The sequence below is a fragment of the Ursus arctos genome, unplaced genomic scaffold, assembly GCF_023065955.2.
Source record: "Ursus arctos isolate Adak ecotype North America unplaced genomic scaffold, UrsArc2.0 scaffold_7, whole genome shotgun sequence".
NCBI lineage: Eukaryota > Metazoa > Chordata > Mammalia > Carnivora > Ursidae > Ursus > Ursus arctos.
In genome coordinates this window covers 51,331,401-51,349,747 of record NW_026623089.1, presented here as the reverse complement: position 1 = coordinate 51,349,747, position 18,347 = coordinate 51,331,401, and the positions used below count along the sequence as shown (strand labels likewise).

General features: G+C 41.6%; 2 protein-coding genes and 1 long non-coding RNA gene across 31 annotated transcripts in view; 1 reads left to right on the top strand and 2 right to left on the bottom strand.

The window, feature by feature from the left end:
• PPP3CB (protein phosphatase 3 catalytic subunit beta) overlaps window positions 1-8,409 on the bottom strand; it is a 50,467-nt gene extending 42,058 nt beyond the window's left edge. For 6 of the 12 annotated variants that reach the window (XM_044386170.3, XM_044386172.3, XM_044386171.3 and 3 more), the window contains exon 1: window positions 8,303-8,407. In XM_044386170.3, coding sequence (XP_044242105.1) covers window positions 8,303-8,387 — 85 coding nt within the window. In that variant the 5' untranslated portion in view covers window positions 8,388-8,407. Of the gene's footprint in view, window positions 1-8,058; window positions 8,274-8,302 lie in introns of those variants that run through there. The other 6 variants (XM_044386173.3, XM_048219247.2, XM_026504471.4 and 3 more) reach the window with 5 other exon arrangements.
• LOC113259182 (uncharacterized) overlaps window positions 8,050-18,347 on the top strand; it is a 47,203-nt gene continuing 36,905 nt past the window's right edge. For both annotated transcript variants that reach the window (XR_006410108.3, XR_008958082.1), the window contains exon 1: window positions 8,050-8,315. This is a non-coding gene — a long non-coding RNA (uncharacterized LOC113259182). The remainder of the gene's footprint in view (window positions 8,316-18,347) is intronic.
• USP54 (ubiquitin specific peptidase 54) overlaps window positions 10,228-18,347 on the bottom strand; it is a 141,388-nt gene continuing 133,268 nt past the window's right edge. For 10 of the 17 annotated variants that reach the window (XM_044386163.3, XM_057308783.1, XM_057308780.1 and 7 more), the window contains 4 exons: window positions 17,510-17,628; window positions 17,051-17,191; window positions 13,336-13,522; window positions 10,228-11,556 (listed from right to left, as the gene is read on the bottom strand). In XM_044386163.3, coding sequence (XP_044242098.1) covers window positions 10,997-11,556; window positions 13,336-13,522; window positions 17,051-17,191; window positions 17,510-17,628 — 1,007 coding nt within the window. In that variant the 3' untranslated portion in view covers window positions 10,228-10,996. Of the gene's footprint in view, window positions 11,557-13,335; window positions 13,523-17,050; window positions 17,192-17,509; window positions 17,629-18,347 lie in introns of those variants that run through there. The other 7 variants (XM_048219243.2, XM_048219244.2, XM_048219241.2 and 4 more) reach the window with 2 other exon arrangements.

Genomic DNA, 18,347 nt, shown 5'->3' with positions numbered 1-18,347 from the left:
AAAATTGAGGCCTTCAGACCAAACTTCACTTTCTTGCTCCTCTCCATCCACATCTACACCACTATGCATCTTTAAATTTCTCCCCATCTCAGAGAAGAGGTACTCCTTCTGTACTTTACTAAACACTGTTTGGGTCCTGCATCCCACTCCCCCAACCTCTTAACTTCAATCACCCTCCCCACCCCTCCCATGGTCCTATTGTTTCCTCTGACTCTCCATTGGGTCTTTCCTTTGAGCATATAAAGGAGCATAAAAACATCTTTAAGATCTTAAAAATCCAAACAAGTAACTCTCCCTTATTCCTCATCCGTTTCTGCTATATATATCCTTTTTGACAACTAAGCTTCTAGAAAGGGTATTCAAATCTACAATCTTCATTTTCTGACTTTTTGTCTATTTTCCTCAATCCATATTTATCTGGCTTCTGCTCTATTCTTCCATCAATAACTCTCTCCTCTCTTGAGTTCTTGAAATCACTCACCTGGTTTTTCTTGTACTTCTCCGGTCACAACTGATTGCTCTATTCCATGGACTTCTAGTCTTTTTCTTGATCCTTAAATGTCAGTGTGTCCTTGCCCCTCCTATCACACTGCTCTGAACTAGTGATCGCATTCATAACCAGAGTTTCAACTAAAATCTACATTTTGAGGACCCTCAAATAGATTGCTCAGTCCAGATCCCTCCCCTAAACTCGATTCCTTGTAAACTACCAAATATCTGTACTTGGATGTTCCATACATATCTCAAACTTAGTATGTCCAGAATTTAGGGTATGATTTTTCCCCCTAAACCATTACCAATAGTTACCCATCTAGGAATTATCCTAGAATTCCCTTTATTCCTCACCCTACATGGCCAATAAGTCCTAAATAATTCTCTGATCTGTTTCTGTTCCCTTGGTCCTGAGACACTAAGTAAAGACTTTTTTTTTTCTAGAATTACACAATCTTTTCAATTTTGCCTACTATAACACTCAGTATATTCTTTCTAAAATTCAAATCTCAAAATTCTCTTGTTTCACGACTGGCTTTATCATACAAAATCCCAATTCTTTATCTTCACATGGCATGCAAGATCCCTTGTGATGTGAACCTTGCTTACATTTCCAACCCTCATCTTTTGTCACTACCTCACATTCCAAATACTTTCTACACTCCAGATACTTTATTTTCATTTTAAAATTAAAACACTTTTTAAAAATCTCTGTGCTTTTTCATGCCCTATTGTTCGGGGGTACACTTTTCCCATCTTTTACCTAATTTCTTGTCCTTAAACCTCATTTCAGTGTTCCAATTCTTGTTCCCATGTTCCCAGACTAAGTTAATGGTGTCCCTTCCTTTGCGGTCCTATATCATAGCATATAATCCACACCTATATCATGGCACTTATTAATTGCACTGTAAATATACCTCCCCCATGTGCTTATGAACTCTTTGAAGGGAGGAAGCTATGTTTTTCATCACTACATACCTAATGATTAGAACATTGCTAACAATCAATGTTTACTGAATTAATGATATATAGTTTCTAAAATACTTGTATATCTTGACACTAATTTATATAGCAATGACAATATATTTATACTGCTTTAGTTGCAGTTTACAAAGTATGTAATTTCACATACACAAACCTGTAAGATTCTCAGAGGCATCCTGGCAGTTTGGTAGGGCAGATTTTATCCCCATTTCACAAATGGGATAAGAGGTTCAGAGAACTTAAATGGCTTTCTCAAGGTGTTTCAACTAGTAAGAGGTAGAACCATGGTTGAAATTCAGGTCTTCAGAATGCTACTCCAATACAAACTGTCTTACACCAACAAAACGACAATGCTCTTCTGGCTCAAAGAGTCATCAAAAGTTTCCTCATCATGAAAATGGGCATTACCCACTCTGATGCCAGAATTAGAAGCATGCATTGGCCACATGCTGTAAAAAAAGATTCAATAAATCCTACGCTACACTCTTCAAAATTTCAAGGTATCCCTTGGGTTCCTTTTAATCTGTGGTGGTTATTTGAATATAGTACCTTTCCTTCAAAATTGGTTCCCCTTCCTGTCTTATTTTTGACATGGTTATCACCACTCCATCACTGGAACTTGAAATTTTTGTGTCATTGCTCTCTTCCAAGACTCCAAGTCCTACTGATTCTTCAAGTTCTCTTCATTTTCTTACAACTCCATTGCTGCAATGCTAATTCAAGTTCTTATTATTTTGTGTACTAAAAAAATCTAACTCAGCTCTACTTTCCCTCCTCCTTGATTGTACAAAACACTGCTAGATTAACCTGCTCAAAAATTTGGGGTAGTTTCTTAAGAACTAAAGAATAAAGGGGGGGAAGCCTCAAACTTATTTCCAGGATCCTTCCCTATTTGACCATTCCCAGCCTTTTACATGTCATTCCAATCTTTGCCTCTAACTACAATTGCTCAATTTAATCAATCCCTAGAGCAAAATTAGTCTAATTGTTTCCTTAAAAAGTTTTGCCCTTCTACCTGTTCCCACACCCAATCACTGATCCAATATATCTATTTTTTTTTAAAATTTATTTGAGAGAGAAAAAGAGAGAGCGTGTGCACATGCACAAGCAGGGGGAGCAGCAGAGGAAGAGGGAAAAGCAGGTCCCCGGCTGAGCAGACAGCCTGACGCGGGGCTTGATCCCAGGACTCCAGGATCATGACCCGAGCCGAAGGCAGACGCCTAACTGACTGAGCCACCCAGAAGCCCCAATATATCTACTTTTAAAATTATTCAGAATTTGCATCATATCTGGTTTCTCTCTTTCCCTTAACGCATGCCTTGGTCATTCTGCACTTGGACTTCTTTGGTCCTAAGATGCTGAATAAGGACTTTTCCCCCCTAGAATTACTACAATCTTTTCAATTCTGCCCACTCTACAACACTTAGAATTCTCTTTCTAAAAATTCAATAATTAATCTCTGACACCCTGATTTAAGCCTCTCCCCTCCTAATATTTTGTTCTATACAATACCACGTTACCTTTCAAAAACCAAGATACTGGATCACTCTTCTATTTTAAAACCTTCAATAATAATGATGATAGCTACCATTTAAGAGATAATAGACCCTAGGAAATAAAGAAAATGTATCGAATGCAAAGGAAAGTCACTGTGCATATAAAATGAACATATACACAATACAGACAATGCCCTCTAAGTGATAAAGGTGGATTCTTATATCCAGACTAACAGATTCAATAATTTCAAGAAACAATCAAGTACCAGACCATGCTCTAAGGTACATACTTTACATGGACTATCTCCACTAATCCTTCAAAAACCCCATAATAATACTTTACTAATTCTATTTTACAGATGAGAACATTGAAGCTTGGTGATATTAAGTATCTTGTCTCCAGTGAAAAGGTTATTAAGGTAACCTAGGATTCAAACCCAGGCAATTGGGCTCCAAAGCCACTTAATCATCCAGAGGCTATACTGCTTATTAGCTTAAGTTTCAGCTCCTCAACTTAGTGTACAAGAGATGGTTTCCAACATCATCTCCTGCCACTCATAGCCAAGCACTTACACACTTCTGTCACACATTTTCAAGCTTTTATTTATTTTTTTCCCTAAACTCCATGCCTTTCTGCTGCTGTTTCCTCTACTCCAGTCCTACCTTCTATCTGGAAAAATTCTACTCATCTTTCAAGGTCCACCTCAAAACATAATCCTCTCATTGATGCTTTTTTTCCAAATAAGAGTCAACTCCTACTTTAGAGCTCCAGTAGCACTTTGTACATACCTTGTTATATATTATTTATTTGCAATAATGTCTCCCCCACTAGACTGCCAGCTCTCCAAGAGAATCTTACTTATATCTAATCCAATTCTGTATCCTCAATGCCTATTATGCTTTGGTACAAAGCAGGTACTCAATAAATGTTGCACAAATAAATGGTCCCAATCCTCTGCCTATTTAAATCCTACCCTTCCTTCAAGGCCTTCTTCCTTGTATAAACGCTTGTTAGACCATTCCAAGTCCAGAGTCATCACAACCTCCTTTGAACTCAAACAAGTCACTGGCTCAGTCACTTATCTGGCAATTATTAATGGCACCCATCCTTATGACATATATAAATAACTTTTCATAAGTATTATTTCTCCAAGGACCAAGACTGTTCTTCATTTTTTTTATACTTCTGTTGTCTCTCTACAGTTTATAGCATACAGCAGGCATTTAATATTTGCTATTTGATTACTTTGATGTTCCAAAATAAATTTTACATAACATACAAGGATGCCCAATTATCTTCAGCCAATTTTATCTGTGTATAAATAAACATTATGATAAAATGAAGTCATATGATTGGTACTAAAGTACACCTCATTTAATAAATCAAGATTCTTTTCATCAAACTTTTCCTTACAATTCTTGCTAATTCATTCAATAACTCTGGAACCTAAAGCTTTTGCCTTACTACTGAGCAGCTATATTTCCTCCTTGGCATTTTCCTTCTAAGATGACTTGTTACCACAGTGCTCTCTCTCCTTCCCTTCCTCCCTCCCTTCATCTTTCTGTCTCTGTCTCTCTCATACACACACACTCACAGACACTATTTTCTCTGTTCCTTTGCTTTCTCTAGGACACATGGTACTGAAGATTTATTTTAGAATGTTTAACAGTTTAATGGGGGTGGAAGGAAAAAGAAAAATCATTTTCAAGAGTTATCTTTTTAGATAGGTAAGTCCACAAAATACATTTAGTAAACAAAAATTAAAATTCAAGTTGCTTTAAAATATGATGAAATAGAACTAGCAAGAAACACTGAAGTAGCCATGTGACCCAAAGACCTATGTGGGTCATCTAACAATCTGTAATGAAAATAAGCAATCCTAATAAAGCTACGTACTAGAAAAGACTTGAGCCAAATGACCTCAGACTTATAAGCAGGGCAGCTGGCAACAGAACCAAAATGAATCACGAAGCTGCCTATCAGGAATATATCAGCTTAACACACACATACACAGACACAGGAATATATCAGCTTAAGACACACATACACAGACACACACTTCAGCATTTTAGTTCAATCTGAAAGTCTGATAATTTAAGAGATAAGGTTAATATAACCTAGGAAATAAAGAAAATATATTGAATGCGAAGGAAAGTCACAATGTGCATACTAAAATGAACATATATACAATACAGACAACACCCTCTAAGTGGTAAAGGTGGATTCTTATATCAAGACTAAGAGATTCAATCATCTCAAGAGACAGTCGAGTTTTACAAATCTGGGACCTCATCTATATAGCAAAAAGTACATTTTTAAAATATCTGGAAATAAAAGGTAGGGTAGTGTCTGGATAAATTTGGGGAGGAGAGCAATATACATAAATTCAGGGTTTTATGCTTTAATTACCCATACCAATTTTGCTAATGTGGCAGTAAGGCACTCATGCAGATACAATTAGCCGTTTTTCCTAGTTTGTTTCCATTTTCTTATTTCCAACTTATCTTAGCTGAAGAAGAGAAAAATGCTTAACAGAAAATAGTTAAGAGGGCATACTATCTCACCTAAACCACTGGGTTACAGCAACTTTCAAAGACAATTTGACCTGAGTCAGCAGCAGCTGGAGTACGCTCAGAAATGAAATTGCTGGGGAGCCTGGGTGGCTCTGCTTTCCACTCAGGTCATGATCCTGGAGTCCTGGGATCAAGCCCAGCATCGGGTTCCACGCCCAGTGAGGAGTCTGCTCAACCCTCTCCTTCTGTCCCTAACTGCACCTCCCCTGCCCCCACCATGCTCTCTTGCTCCCTAATAAAATCTTTAAAAAAAAAAAAAAATGAAATTGCTTTAACTAGCCACGAAACCTAATTGTCCATAATCAGCGATATGGAATCACCATTAGTAATTTAAATAATTTCAGTGAAAAGCTAATTAAAATAATACATGAATCACCTACAGTATTCCAAGATCTCAAACTTCATATGAAGTGAACTTTAGGCACATGATATTAAACACAGAAAGATCTATAGTCCTTTCAAAACCGTCATGACCATAAATATAGGCTTCCTGACTAGAAGTGTAAGAGTATAAAATTCGGAAACAATAAGGAAAAGTTCAGGGAGTAAATGATTTCCTGTACTCAATGCCAACAATGGTTTCCATGATATTACTACTATGAAATGATACAGATGCAAAACTAGCACATACTAAACTTATAAGAAATCTGGATTTTAACAAGTTGAACTTAAGTCGAACTAGCACTGTGGTCATATATGTTCTGACAAGGGTGTTCTCTATCATCAAATATAACATCATGGTACAATTACTGAACGAAGGCAGGCAAGAAGCCTGAAGATATAATCCAAAAGTGGATTTCTGTATGAAAGGTGAATTTCCCAGTAATTTCTGAGGAAGCCAGAGCAGAGACTCCATGAACAGTGCAAACCATTCTGTTGCCACCATCTCTAAACATGCGATCCATATCAGGCATTCCAGTTGCTAACAAATTCCATAAAGAAATAAAAGTTGTCTTGGTAAGAATATACTACTAGGCACATGAGATCTTTTACTTACGAGCTCTATTTAACTATAATTTTCTATACCAACAAGCTCTTTTCCTATTTACCTAAATCAAATGACTTTTATTCCATATCAGTAACTTGCAAATGAGACCATCTTGGATTCACAACTCACCCCCAAGGAATACGCCTTATGTTTGGAATCTTATTTTTACTGTATTAAAGCAGTACAGTACAGGAAAACATTATCACATATATGACAAAAACAAGAAGATTCACAAGCATAAGGATAGCACAAATGCTCGGGAATGCGACTGGTTATCCTATCTAACTAACAGTAGGGTGAAAAGTACCCAGGGGAATGAACATACAACACAGATGCATAGTCAGAAAATGAAGAGGCAGCCCATGTCTCTGTTCCCAACCCCCACAGAACTCCAGGATTTCATGTTAGGACCACCAATCTGAACTACCTTTTTTTTTTTTTCCCCTTCTCTTTTTATAAAGATTTCTCAGGACAAGGATTCCATAACTCTTTATTCAGCTCATTCCAATGCCTGGCCTAACTGGATATACTACTAATTTTTAAAAATTGTCTACACAAGCCCGGATACAAATCAGTGTTATTATTAAAGGAGGCTCAAATTGATAAATTAAAATAAAAAAACACAAAGGAAAAAGGTTTTCTTGTTTTTAAATATTTTAATGGAAACATATCTAGTCAAATTTCAAAAACTGGACTAACAGTGTTTAAACATTGTGCCAGTATATTTGAGAAGCTGAATGAAAATAAATAAGTAAAAGAAGTATCTAGCTTTCAAAAATAAACGTAATACAACAAAGAAAACTTTATCCTAAAATGATGTCAATTTATTGACCAAGCTACACAGTAAAGAAAAATCATTTCAGATTGTTTTTCACCTCCACGGCGGTGTTTGAAGTTGATGGGCTCTCCCAGAGAGCATGGAAATCTTAAGCAACAGTCAATTTACCCTCAATATCTCTATTTTAAATTAATCTGCTGATCTGTTGTCGGTAAACATACATAAATTCTGCCTCAGCCGAGAAATATTTAATTTTCTCTTCTATGGGTGTTTTTCTGCAAGGTGAGGGGTAACCCCTTCTGGCCTTTGACCAAACAGTGTTGACCGGTTTGCGAAGTAAATGCTTTTTCCTCTTTTATGCTGCCTTTTCTCCATCTATTCTGCACTTAAAGCCGGGGCCCCCAAATCCTGCCTCGTCTCTTCACCCTTGTCCAATCCCACATGGTTCCCCCAGTTTCCGCGTGGAGTGACACCTGAGGGCCAAGCGCGAACCCCTGCGGCTGGCGCTAACTCGGCGCGAATCGGGCTGACGGCTGTCACTGGGGAGCAAGCGTGGGCCAAAACCGAGGTGATTTCTGACTGCTTATCGCCCGGCCCCGCGTGGCTGAAGGTCTCCAAGCCCCTCGGTCCGCCCAGGCAAGCCAGGCATGCAGCTGTCGCGGGGCAGGAAGCTAATCGCGGCCTCTGGGCCGCTTTGACAGGCCCAGGAGAAAAAGAAGAGGGGTCACTGCGGCTAGGAGACTCACCCCTATGGCTAGGAGACCTCAAGAGCGAAACCCCCGCCTCGGGCCTGAAGGCATGCGAGAGACCGCGGAGTCGCCGCTACCGACTCAGCCCAGCCCAGCAGGGGCCCGCCCAGGGGCCACTCCCCAAGGGAGGCAGCCAGTCACTCGCCCGCCCTTCCGGGCCCGCTCCGGAGGGGACGGTCTCTCGCCCGCCCTCACACACAGCTCCTCAGGCCAGGCCCCCAGGGCTTCGTCCACCTCTCACCTTTGACGACGCGGTCAGCCCCGGGAGGGGGCGGCGGGGGCGGGGGTGGGGGCGGTGCAGCCCGGGCCGGCTCCGGGGCGGCCATGCTGGGCCCGGGGCTCGGCTAGGCGCTGGGCCGGGCGGGGTTGGGGGCGGGGGCGGCGGCTACCAGAGCCAAGCGGCGGCGCCGCCGGGGAACATGGCGGACCCTCTTTCCCTACAGAGGGGCTAAGACCGGCATGCACTGCGCTTTGCGGGGGCGGGGGCGGGGCAGACTCTAGGGACCTGGGCAAAATTACTGAGGCCGAGAGAGAAACAGGACGAGGCCAAGGGATCAGGTTAAAATTCTGGGCAGGCAGAAACAATAGAGAGTGAAGAGGGAGGGCTATCTATTGCTGGTAGCTGCAGTGAATGAGTGCTAAGAAACATGACGCTGGTTCTCATGGAGCTCCTAGTACGATGGGGAGACTTAAACCTCGGAATCTACTAACAGAGAAAAAAATGTATAACAATTTGGCTACCAAATCTGGGTACTTGGGTTGGTAACGGACAGGAAAACAGACGGGGCATTGTAAGTTCTAGAGACGTGACTGTTCAAAATGGAGTTTGAGAAGCTGGCCCTTATGTTTAGAGCCTGGAACTGTCGAGAGTCTGAAGGTACAGGGTTAAAATATAGTTAGAGCAGAATAGCCTCCAAGGGTTAAGAATCAAAGCAGGTAAGGGGAAAGGAAGGGATGACACCAAGAGATGTTCAGTCTACAGAATTCACCTGAGAAGGACACAGTCTCCCTCTCGATCCATTCAGAAAATAGAGATTTGGAAGGCAGAGATACAGAGAATTGGAAATTAGTTTTTCATAAGAAATACTTCATATGGTACTTCTGTGCACATACACAATCTGAGCCCAGGTAACTTATGGAAACTTTATAGGGATGGACCTTCATGGGAAAGGGGTTAGTGGAACAAGAACTGATTGACTGTTCAGTCAATAATTATTAGGTGTGTATATGACAGTAAGAGATGTACTGAATCGTGTGTGTCCACTAAGATCTATGTCTTGATGACATAGGATCCAAATGGGGTGAGAAATTCCTGCCCGTCCTCCTGCTGAATAGTAAAAGTGCTCAGAATCTGTTCATAATGGATGATGTTAATTAGGTAAGCAGTGGTCCAAAGGTCTCAAAGAACACCTTTCTACCTCTTCTTTCTGTCAATCTCAATGATTTGAGACCTGAGGTAAAAGAGCAGGAAAGTGTCCAAAGGGTATTCTTTGAAAAGGGAGCCCACAAAATATCTTTTAGAGGGAGAATTTAGGAATGAGGCAGAGGTGAAAATGGATCTTTCTGAGCAATAATTGTTCCACTTCACTGTCAATAACCACCTGCTTCAAAGATTTGAGGACCACCAGAGGAAGTGCAGAAATTCCACAAGGAAGGCAAGGGGAGGGGCAGCCATGGGAAGAGAACAAGGAAGGGATAGAAGGCACATCACAAACTTATAGAAGGAGAGCACCCAGAGTACATAGATCAGGAGTGAGTTTCTAAGAGGGTCTGAATCCCAAGAAAATCACCCTAAGGAGGAAAAAAGAAAGCTTGTAATATACTGAGTGCCTCCTAGCAGGAAAGGAATAAATAATACTAGCAGCAATAATAACAAGGAAAGTCACTCCACTTTAGGGGCCCATTGATTCCTACCTTCAGTATATATCCTTCAACTATCCTTAAACTATTTAGCTCCTCACCTTCACTCAAAAGCCACACACACACATACACACACACACATGCTCACACTCACATATATATATATATATATGTTTGTGCCATGGCTCTTTGGGAGCCCCAGGCCACTGGGAATTGGTATTTTTTGCTTATCCAGGCCTTTCCCCCAACCCTTAAAAGAGCAAGAGCATACAAAAGGCATTAAATAGACAACCAAATGACAAGGAATTAAATACAACTATCTTAAAGATTTATTAATGAAAAATACTTTACAAAAACAGTATGTTTGGCCCTAAAATAGTTTAGCTGACTCTGAGGGTTTACAACAGTGACTGAGCAAGTGGCAGTAATGGCTCTGCTGCTGAGGACAGGAAGGTGTATTAGTGTGCCTGACTCCATCTGTTCAGAAGGACAAGTGTTATGTTGGCAGCTCTGCATTCTAGGCCTAAGGTTTGGGGGCACAGGGAAGGCTGACAGTCCATAATACCTGGGCAGGTAGGCTGCCCTGAATGATATGGTCAGGACCATGACCACACAGCTACATGCCCCTCCAAGGATAGGGTATAGGGAAGGCAGAAGTTCAGGTAATAAGAATAGGTGGGTAAAACAGAGAACAGAAGTTGGCAGTATAGGAGGGAACAGAGGATGAAGGCTCAGGTGCAGGTGGGGGCATAAAGGATCCAGGAATCAAATGGTGACCTTAAGATCCTAAGGAATGGCTAATGTCCAGAGTAATATGGATTCATCTTTAAAGTGGCTCAAATAAAGCCCTAAATGGCAGTTGCTTCCTTTTGCTAGGTGAATGGAAATGGGAATTTCAAATATTCCTCTCAAGGAGCCAGGTCTTGTTAGGGATTCCAGTTACCCCTAGGAGAAACTGCCAACTCTATGTTGAGATGAGACTAGCACAACCCTGGTAGGGATGCAGGGTGCTAACTCCTCCACAGTACAGTTTAACAGAGAAAGCTGTGGCTCCAGGAAAGGAAAGGGGTGACTCTTACCACCTATTGTGCTGCAGGGCCCTTGTCCTTATCTGCTCTCTCCCAGGAGCATCTGCTAGAACAAAGAGAAACTCCTCTCCCCCTGTCCTCCTGTGCCCAGATTGTGGAGTATAACTGGTTTGCCTCCAGTCATCATCTGGGGGCATATCTACTCTTCGAGGACCAGGGGCTCGAGACCCAGGAACAGGACCCACATTCCAAGCTGACCTCAGGGGTACATGAAGACTGCTTGATGGTGGAGACACAGGGTACACAATGGGAGGGTGGGAGAAAGAATGGAAAAGATCCCCCCAGGACTGAGCATGAGAAACCTGAAGGCCCTGGCGCCTTTCTGGGAGTGTGGCAGTGTGTGTCAGCTGAGGCTTGCACGCTGGAGTACTCGGGAATCTGGCCCCAATATGCTGGTTGGTCTCTGACCATGGCCCCCAAGAGGCATCTGTTCTGGAACGATGGGGGAGACTCTGGTAGTTCAGAGTTCTTCCTGGGTACTTGACCCCCTGGCAAGTTTCACTCCTGTCACACATAGCCAGAAACTGCTGGACACTTCTTGAAGTTCCTGGGAAGAGAAAAAGAAACCCAAAGATTAAGCATCTTCAGTAAACCATTCTCCTTCCCAAAGGACCGTTCTTGACTGTTCCTCTCAACTCCCCATAGCCATAAGAGCATACACGTAAGGGAAAGAAGAAGCCTAGCTTTGCTTTTAATCTCATTTTTAAAAATTCTTAATATACATCAAAATCAAGTCTCTTACCTCCAACCTGGGCAAATGTTGCCATACTTCTACCTCACTCTACTTCCTTCACCCCCTACCCATGGATGGCTCCCTAATATTACAAATATATACTCTCACTGTAACAACTCTACTCCTAGAGCCACCACTCCAAAACATCACTCTGCTTTTCTTAATATGGTACTTTCACTCCAGTTAATCTGTTTCTGCTTACATTCTTGCTCAGTCCCTGAGATCTCTGTTTTTGTTCACACTACTCCTACCACATACACAGTGTGGAATGCCTTTTCTATACATTAATTCCCCTTTACTTAAGAAACAAAATATATAATTTTAAAAAGTCACTTCTATTTTTTTTTTTTTTAAGAAGGCTCCACGCCCAGCATGGAGCCAATGCAGGGCTTGAACTCATGACCCTGCGATCAAGACCTGAGCTGAAATCAAGAGTTGGACGCCCAACTGCCTGAGCCACCCAGGCGTCCTGAAAAAAAAAAAATCTAAAAAATACTTTCCATTCTTTATTTTATAACCCATCAACATCTGCAGTATACTCTTGTATGTATGTATATTCTGATTATTGCAGTTCTGAGCTCTTTAAGAACAGAGAGCTGCCTTCTTTCTCCCCTATGTTCACTATAGCATTTAGTGCAGAATAGGCTACACTAAACGTTGCCTGATACAACAGATGCCCCTAACAACAGCAAGAGAGGGGTGGCTACCTGGCTGCTCCATTGAGTAATAGGAAGTTATCTACCCAGAAGCCCTGCTTATCTAAACCTCCCTAAAATGTGAACACATCAGTAATACTACTCTTACCATCTGTTCTAAAACCACAACCACACCCTGCCCCAGGGCATTTGCATGTGTAAGCCAGGATTTCTCAACCTTAACACTACCAATCCTTTGAGCTGATACTAACTATTTTTGGAGGGGTGGGGGGGGGGTCATGGAGGTAAACTGCCCTGTGCCTTGTAGGACGTTTAGCAGCATCCCTGGCTTCCACTCACTAGATGCCAGTAGTACCTTCCCTTTCCCAATGAGAATCCGGGCTTTAAGTAGACTCAGCCTCTTCATGAGGAAGAAAAGTAGCAAATCTTACTATGGAGGGTGAAAGAAAGCCAGAAGGATGCTATCCACCTTCCCCAAGATTGTCTGGGTTGTATACATGGCACAGGTATTCCATACACAGGGTCTCTCCAGGTCTCCCATTCACTCCTTGTCCTTCTAGACAATGCCACAGCTGAGACTCAGGATAGCAGAAGAGGAACTAGCTAATAGATACGATACTTTCTGTTCTGGGAGGATCCTAAAGACTGGGTATTAACTCCCCTTGGTCGCTTAAAAGCTTATCTTATCGTGATAGATGTGTTCATTCTCTTGGGTAGTTAGACTAAGGATTTAGACCAGACAACCATGTTAACCAAGTAATGATTCAATCACAATTCATCTTGACCAATGTTTGATCTTAAAGTGGTAATTCATATCCCATTACTACCTACTTTGGGACTCCACCCCCCCCATAGGTGTACTGATTTGATCTTTCTAGGTTGTCTCTGGAAAAGTACCACATTATGGCACATGATAATTAGATTTGGGGAGAGTTACCTGGGGGTCTATGGGGCTCCCCTGCCATGCTGGGCATCAAGACATCTGGGGACAGGAACTGTGGTTGGGGTGGGTACAGTTGGGGACCAAGGAGAAACACAGGAGGGTCATGGATGACAGGGAGGGAAGAGGAGCTGGAACAACGGTGCCCGGTTTCCAAAAGCTTTTTCCTCGCATTTGATGAATCCTTATAGTGAGACAAGACAAAAAAACATAAAGATGAGGATTAACACACAGCTGGATATGGCTAGGTAAACACAGTGAGGCAAAAAGGGAGAGATGGAGGGATAATATGCCTAGTTCTGTACAGGGACCCAATTTACTCCGTTACTCTTTCCATCAGCCCCTCTAGGAACATCCAGACTACTACGAACTGGAAACATGGAACGGCAGATCTTCTTCCTTTAACCTGTCTCTCTATAGCCCTCATCTTCCCAGCCCTACCATCTAGGTCTCTGGCAAACTCTTTAATGCTAACAGTAGAATCAGTTCGAGACAGGAATTTAAAAACAGAAAAATAAGAAAGAAAAAAAATCGGAAAGCCCAAGAAACTGAAAAAGAAAATTCTGTACACTCTCTAAATACTGGGAACTAAAAATGTATCTCTTTCAATGTACAATCAAGAACTCTACTACTCTACCTTCTCTCCTGTCACTGCTACACTCCAGTCTCCTCTCTTGCCAGTCAAGTTTGTAACCACTGATGCTTGTGCCCTGTTCTGTACTCCACTCGTCATTCACTTTTGTGGCAAAGTCTCAGAAATATCCCCTTTAACACCTAAAACACTAAGATGTACAAAATCAAACCAACATCCTTCCAAATTCCACCTGTTGGTACCACATTTTCCTAAGTCATCTAAATTCAATGATGACTTGCCCTTGACAATGCCCTTACTTTTGCACTTCTCATCCATGATTCCATTAGTTGCCTTTGTCAAGAAATATCATTTCTACCTACAGGTTTCATATTTAAGCTCAAGTGGACCACTGCAACAGCCTCCAATCTGATCTTCCTATCTCCAGGCCTGCTAGTTCCTTATTGTGGCCTGCAAGTTGCTATGTGATAGCAATCCTGATCTTTCTCACTTTTTTTTTCTTTCCAAGATTTTATTCATTTATTTTGACAGAGAGACAGCCAGCGAGAGAGGGAACACAGCAGGGGAGTGGGAGAGGAAGAAGCAGGCTCCCAGCGGAGGAGCCCGGTGTCGGACTCGATCCCAGAATGCCGGGATCACGCCCTGAGCCAAAGGCAGACGCTTAACGACTGCGCCACCCAGGCGCCCTGATCTTTCTCACTTTATCTCTACCATTCCTGTGCCTTTTTCACTATAACTTTCTTCATGTTCCTCAAACACACCAAGCTCATTCCAACTCAGGGGGCCTTTTCACTTACTGTTTCTGTTAACTGGAATAGTCTTCCCATGGCTCACACCATCATATTACTGAGGTCTCTCATCAAATATTATTTTCTTAGAGCTGATTTCCCTCACTACTCTATCAAAAATAGCCCTGAAAATAACCACTATTACCTCTTTACTCCTTCTCCCCTGCTTTGTTCTATTCTTCTCAATTATACATTATCTGGGGTTTACTTGTTTATTGTCTTTCTCTCCTGATAGAATACATTTCTTTTTACTCCGGTATTCCTAATACTGTCAACAGAACCCAATACTGTCCTCTCAACAGGAACTGGAACATTATAGGCACCAAATAAATAATAAATACAATAATCTATATACCAGTATATCTTATTTCCTAACTAAGTTGTAAGTTATTCAAGGGCAGAATTTGTGTTATTTCATCAGTGTATGCTCATAGCACCTACCACAGCAGGGTGTACATAACAGGCATTTACCGTACAGCCCAAGAACCAGGTGCCAATCCTCTCAGTATGTGACACAGCCAACTATTCTTTTCTTCCGCACAGAAGAAAGTGACGCCACGTTTTCCTGGCTTCCCTTTTATCTCTCTGGATCTCACTCCTTTAAGCGTTCTTCAGATGAACCATTTAAATATGATACTCATCAGGGATATGTCCTGGCTGCTCTCCTCTTTTCACAATATTCTTTTCCTCTTTTCAGTGGCTATGATTCTTGAATCTTGACTTCAAGTAAAAAAGTGTCACATCCAAAGGCCTACCAGGTATCTCAAACATAATATATCCAAAATTATACATATCTCTTCCCTCAAATACATCATTATCAACCCATAATTCATGGGGTGATTCTCCTTGATTCTCCCCTCCCCATATCCAATCAGTCACCAAGTCCCAATGATTTTTACTTCCTCTTTGGCTCTCCAACATGTCCACTTCTCTCTATCCTCCCAAACTCCATACTGTGGTTCATGATATGACTCTTGTTTATATTCTTTCCAGTCTCATTTGTCAACACTGTCCTTCCCTCACCGGAATCTAATCCTGCCATACCAAATGAGCTGCTTTTGATTCAGTGAATATCTGCTTCAAGTTCCTTTACCTGCTATATTTGTTTTAGTTCCTTCAGGAAGCCTTCCCTGATCCCTCAAATCTGGTTTAGATGTCCCTTCTATTATGCTTCCATAGCATTAAATCCTATCATATTATAATTCTTTATCTGTCTCCGCAGATAGACTGTGAAGGCCATGACAGCAGGGACTACATCTAACTCACGATTGTATCCCCAGCACCTGGCACAATACCTAGAACATAAGCCCAATAAGCATTTGTTTAAAAGGATGAATCAGTGAATAAATGAATGATATAGAAGTCAGGAGAAAGGAAGCCAACTCCCTAGAAAAATAACAATTTTCCATTAAATTCACTAACAGTACATGAGAACAAATGCTAGGCAGAAACAACCACCTTTCCCAAAAAGAATGGCAAGCTGTTTAGAGTTGTTTAGGAAACTCTGAACAATAAATTGGAAAAAATGACTGTTGCTTGGGAGGGAAACTGGATCTGAAAGACTAGTAGGACAGAGAATTAGTTTTCACTGTATATCCTTTATACCTTTTAATTTTTATATCATGTATTTAAAACTGGTTTGTAATTTTGATTGAACTGACCTGGTGAACAAGCTTTAACACACTGGAGCTTTGCATCCTGACCTCCATTGTAATCAAAACTCAACTTGCCTTTGGCAAGTGTGTGAAATTCTCAAAAGGATAATTTATAAACCCAGCCACTAAAAATATTTGAGTTATTGATCTCTGCTGACTTTGGTGTCCCTGTCCCTTTCACTACATAGATTCCATATGAAAAGCCTCAGGAGGAAGATTTTAAATCATTTTCCTTTTCTTACTAATGCACACGCTTCATTTTAGCATGAAAGCATACTGGACCCCATTCAGTCTTATACTGGAGTGGGGAGGAAAAGGCAAAAACAATACCCCATCCCATGTCTTCCCTCCTTCCTTTGATTAGTGCAATGGGTTTTGACCCAATCAGCAGCCATTACTTCTGACACTCAAGGCTACCAGGCTACTAGGACTCTTCTCACTCTAGGGAACCCTATAATATACCTTCCAGAACTGCTACAGGGAAGGGACATTCCTCTGGGCTCCAACAAAATGTGTGTCAATAAAGTAATGACTATGTGTCATCATGTTTGCTGAGTGCACATGACTTTCCCCCAAATTACAACTTTTAGTTTCCCCTGCCCCTCCACCTACACTGTTTTTTCACCTTAGCAAAAGAAAGAGGGTGCTCTGAATAGATAGACCCTGATTCTACTTACAAAACTGTGGGAAGAGACTGGAGCCTCGTCCCTCTCTGAGATAACGGTGCCACTGAGACTGCGTGAGATGCGGTGAAAGTTCTCTGCACCATACTGATCATCCTCCCCATATTCCCTCCTGGGGCCTCGGCAAGGTGCAGCCTTCAAACACATAGACACACACAGGCAGACACGAAACACCAGACCTATGGTTTTCCCACAGACCCTGTCCCCAGGGGTATGAGAGAAAATAGGTAAGACCTCACTACGAAAGACCTGAATTAAATGTATTTGAAAGGTAGTGGCCATGTGGCAATCTCCTCTCACTTAAAAGAAGTCCAATCATAGAACTTGTTCTCTTCCAACAGCCCCACATCACCATGCTCCTGCCTTACCACCAACCCTACCACTCATATCTTTCCACACTTCCTTTCCCAACACACCACCCCATGTCAGCACTGTAGGACCTGAGGCTGCTACCTGAGAAGCAGGCACTGTGCTGGCTTCATGGAGACTGTGCTCCATTTCTGCTGTTGGGGTCTTTGAGAGACCAAGGCCAGGGGCTGAGTGCAACCTCCTCCCCACACCATCTGCAGAGCCTGAGGAGGAAAACATAAATACAAGTTGAAGCCATCTCTTCTCCTGCAGCCTAACTTCAGCCTGACAGCAAACAAACAAACAAACAAACCTCAGGAGTTCTTTTCATGAAATAACAAATATGTATCCCTGAACTGAATGGAGATGTGCTCCTGCAATGTAGAAAGAGGAGTTTCAGAAATGGATAGTTTCCCATAGGCCAACAAGGGTCTCAGAACACAGGCTTTGAAGAACTTGTACAAAAGGGGCTCTGCAGAAAGACAGCTGAATATCCCCATTTTGCCTCATTTCAATTTTTTAAACACAATCAGCTTTTCTTCTGAAGGTTGGATTTGTGCCCAAGACTTAAAATATATACAGAGGAAACTGTCCAACATAGTTGTTCTCTAGAGTGTTTGTGATGACCAAGGGAACATTCTCTTCAGTCTACTTAGGAATTGAAATGAATATAGTAATCATCTATCAAACCTCCTCATTTTATGTAACGGGAAAATGAGTTCCAGGGTCTGAAAGGTAGTAAATAGATTAATCAGAATTAAAATTCAAATCTCTTGATTTCACTTCCTATTACTATGAGCAGGAACTCTTCAACAACATTTTATATGTGTAAAGCTCTTTTATTTCCCCATTAGCTTCTCTCGATCACTGACTGCTTAAATCCTAAACAATCACTAATGCTTATCTCTTCCTCAAAATCTTGCTAGATTATTAAGAACTGCTC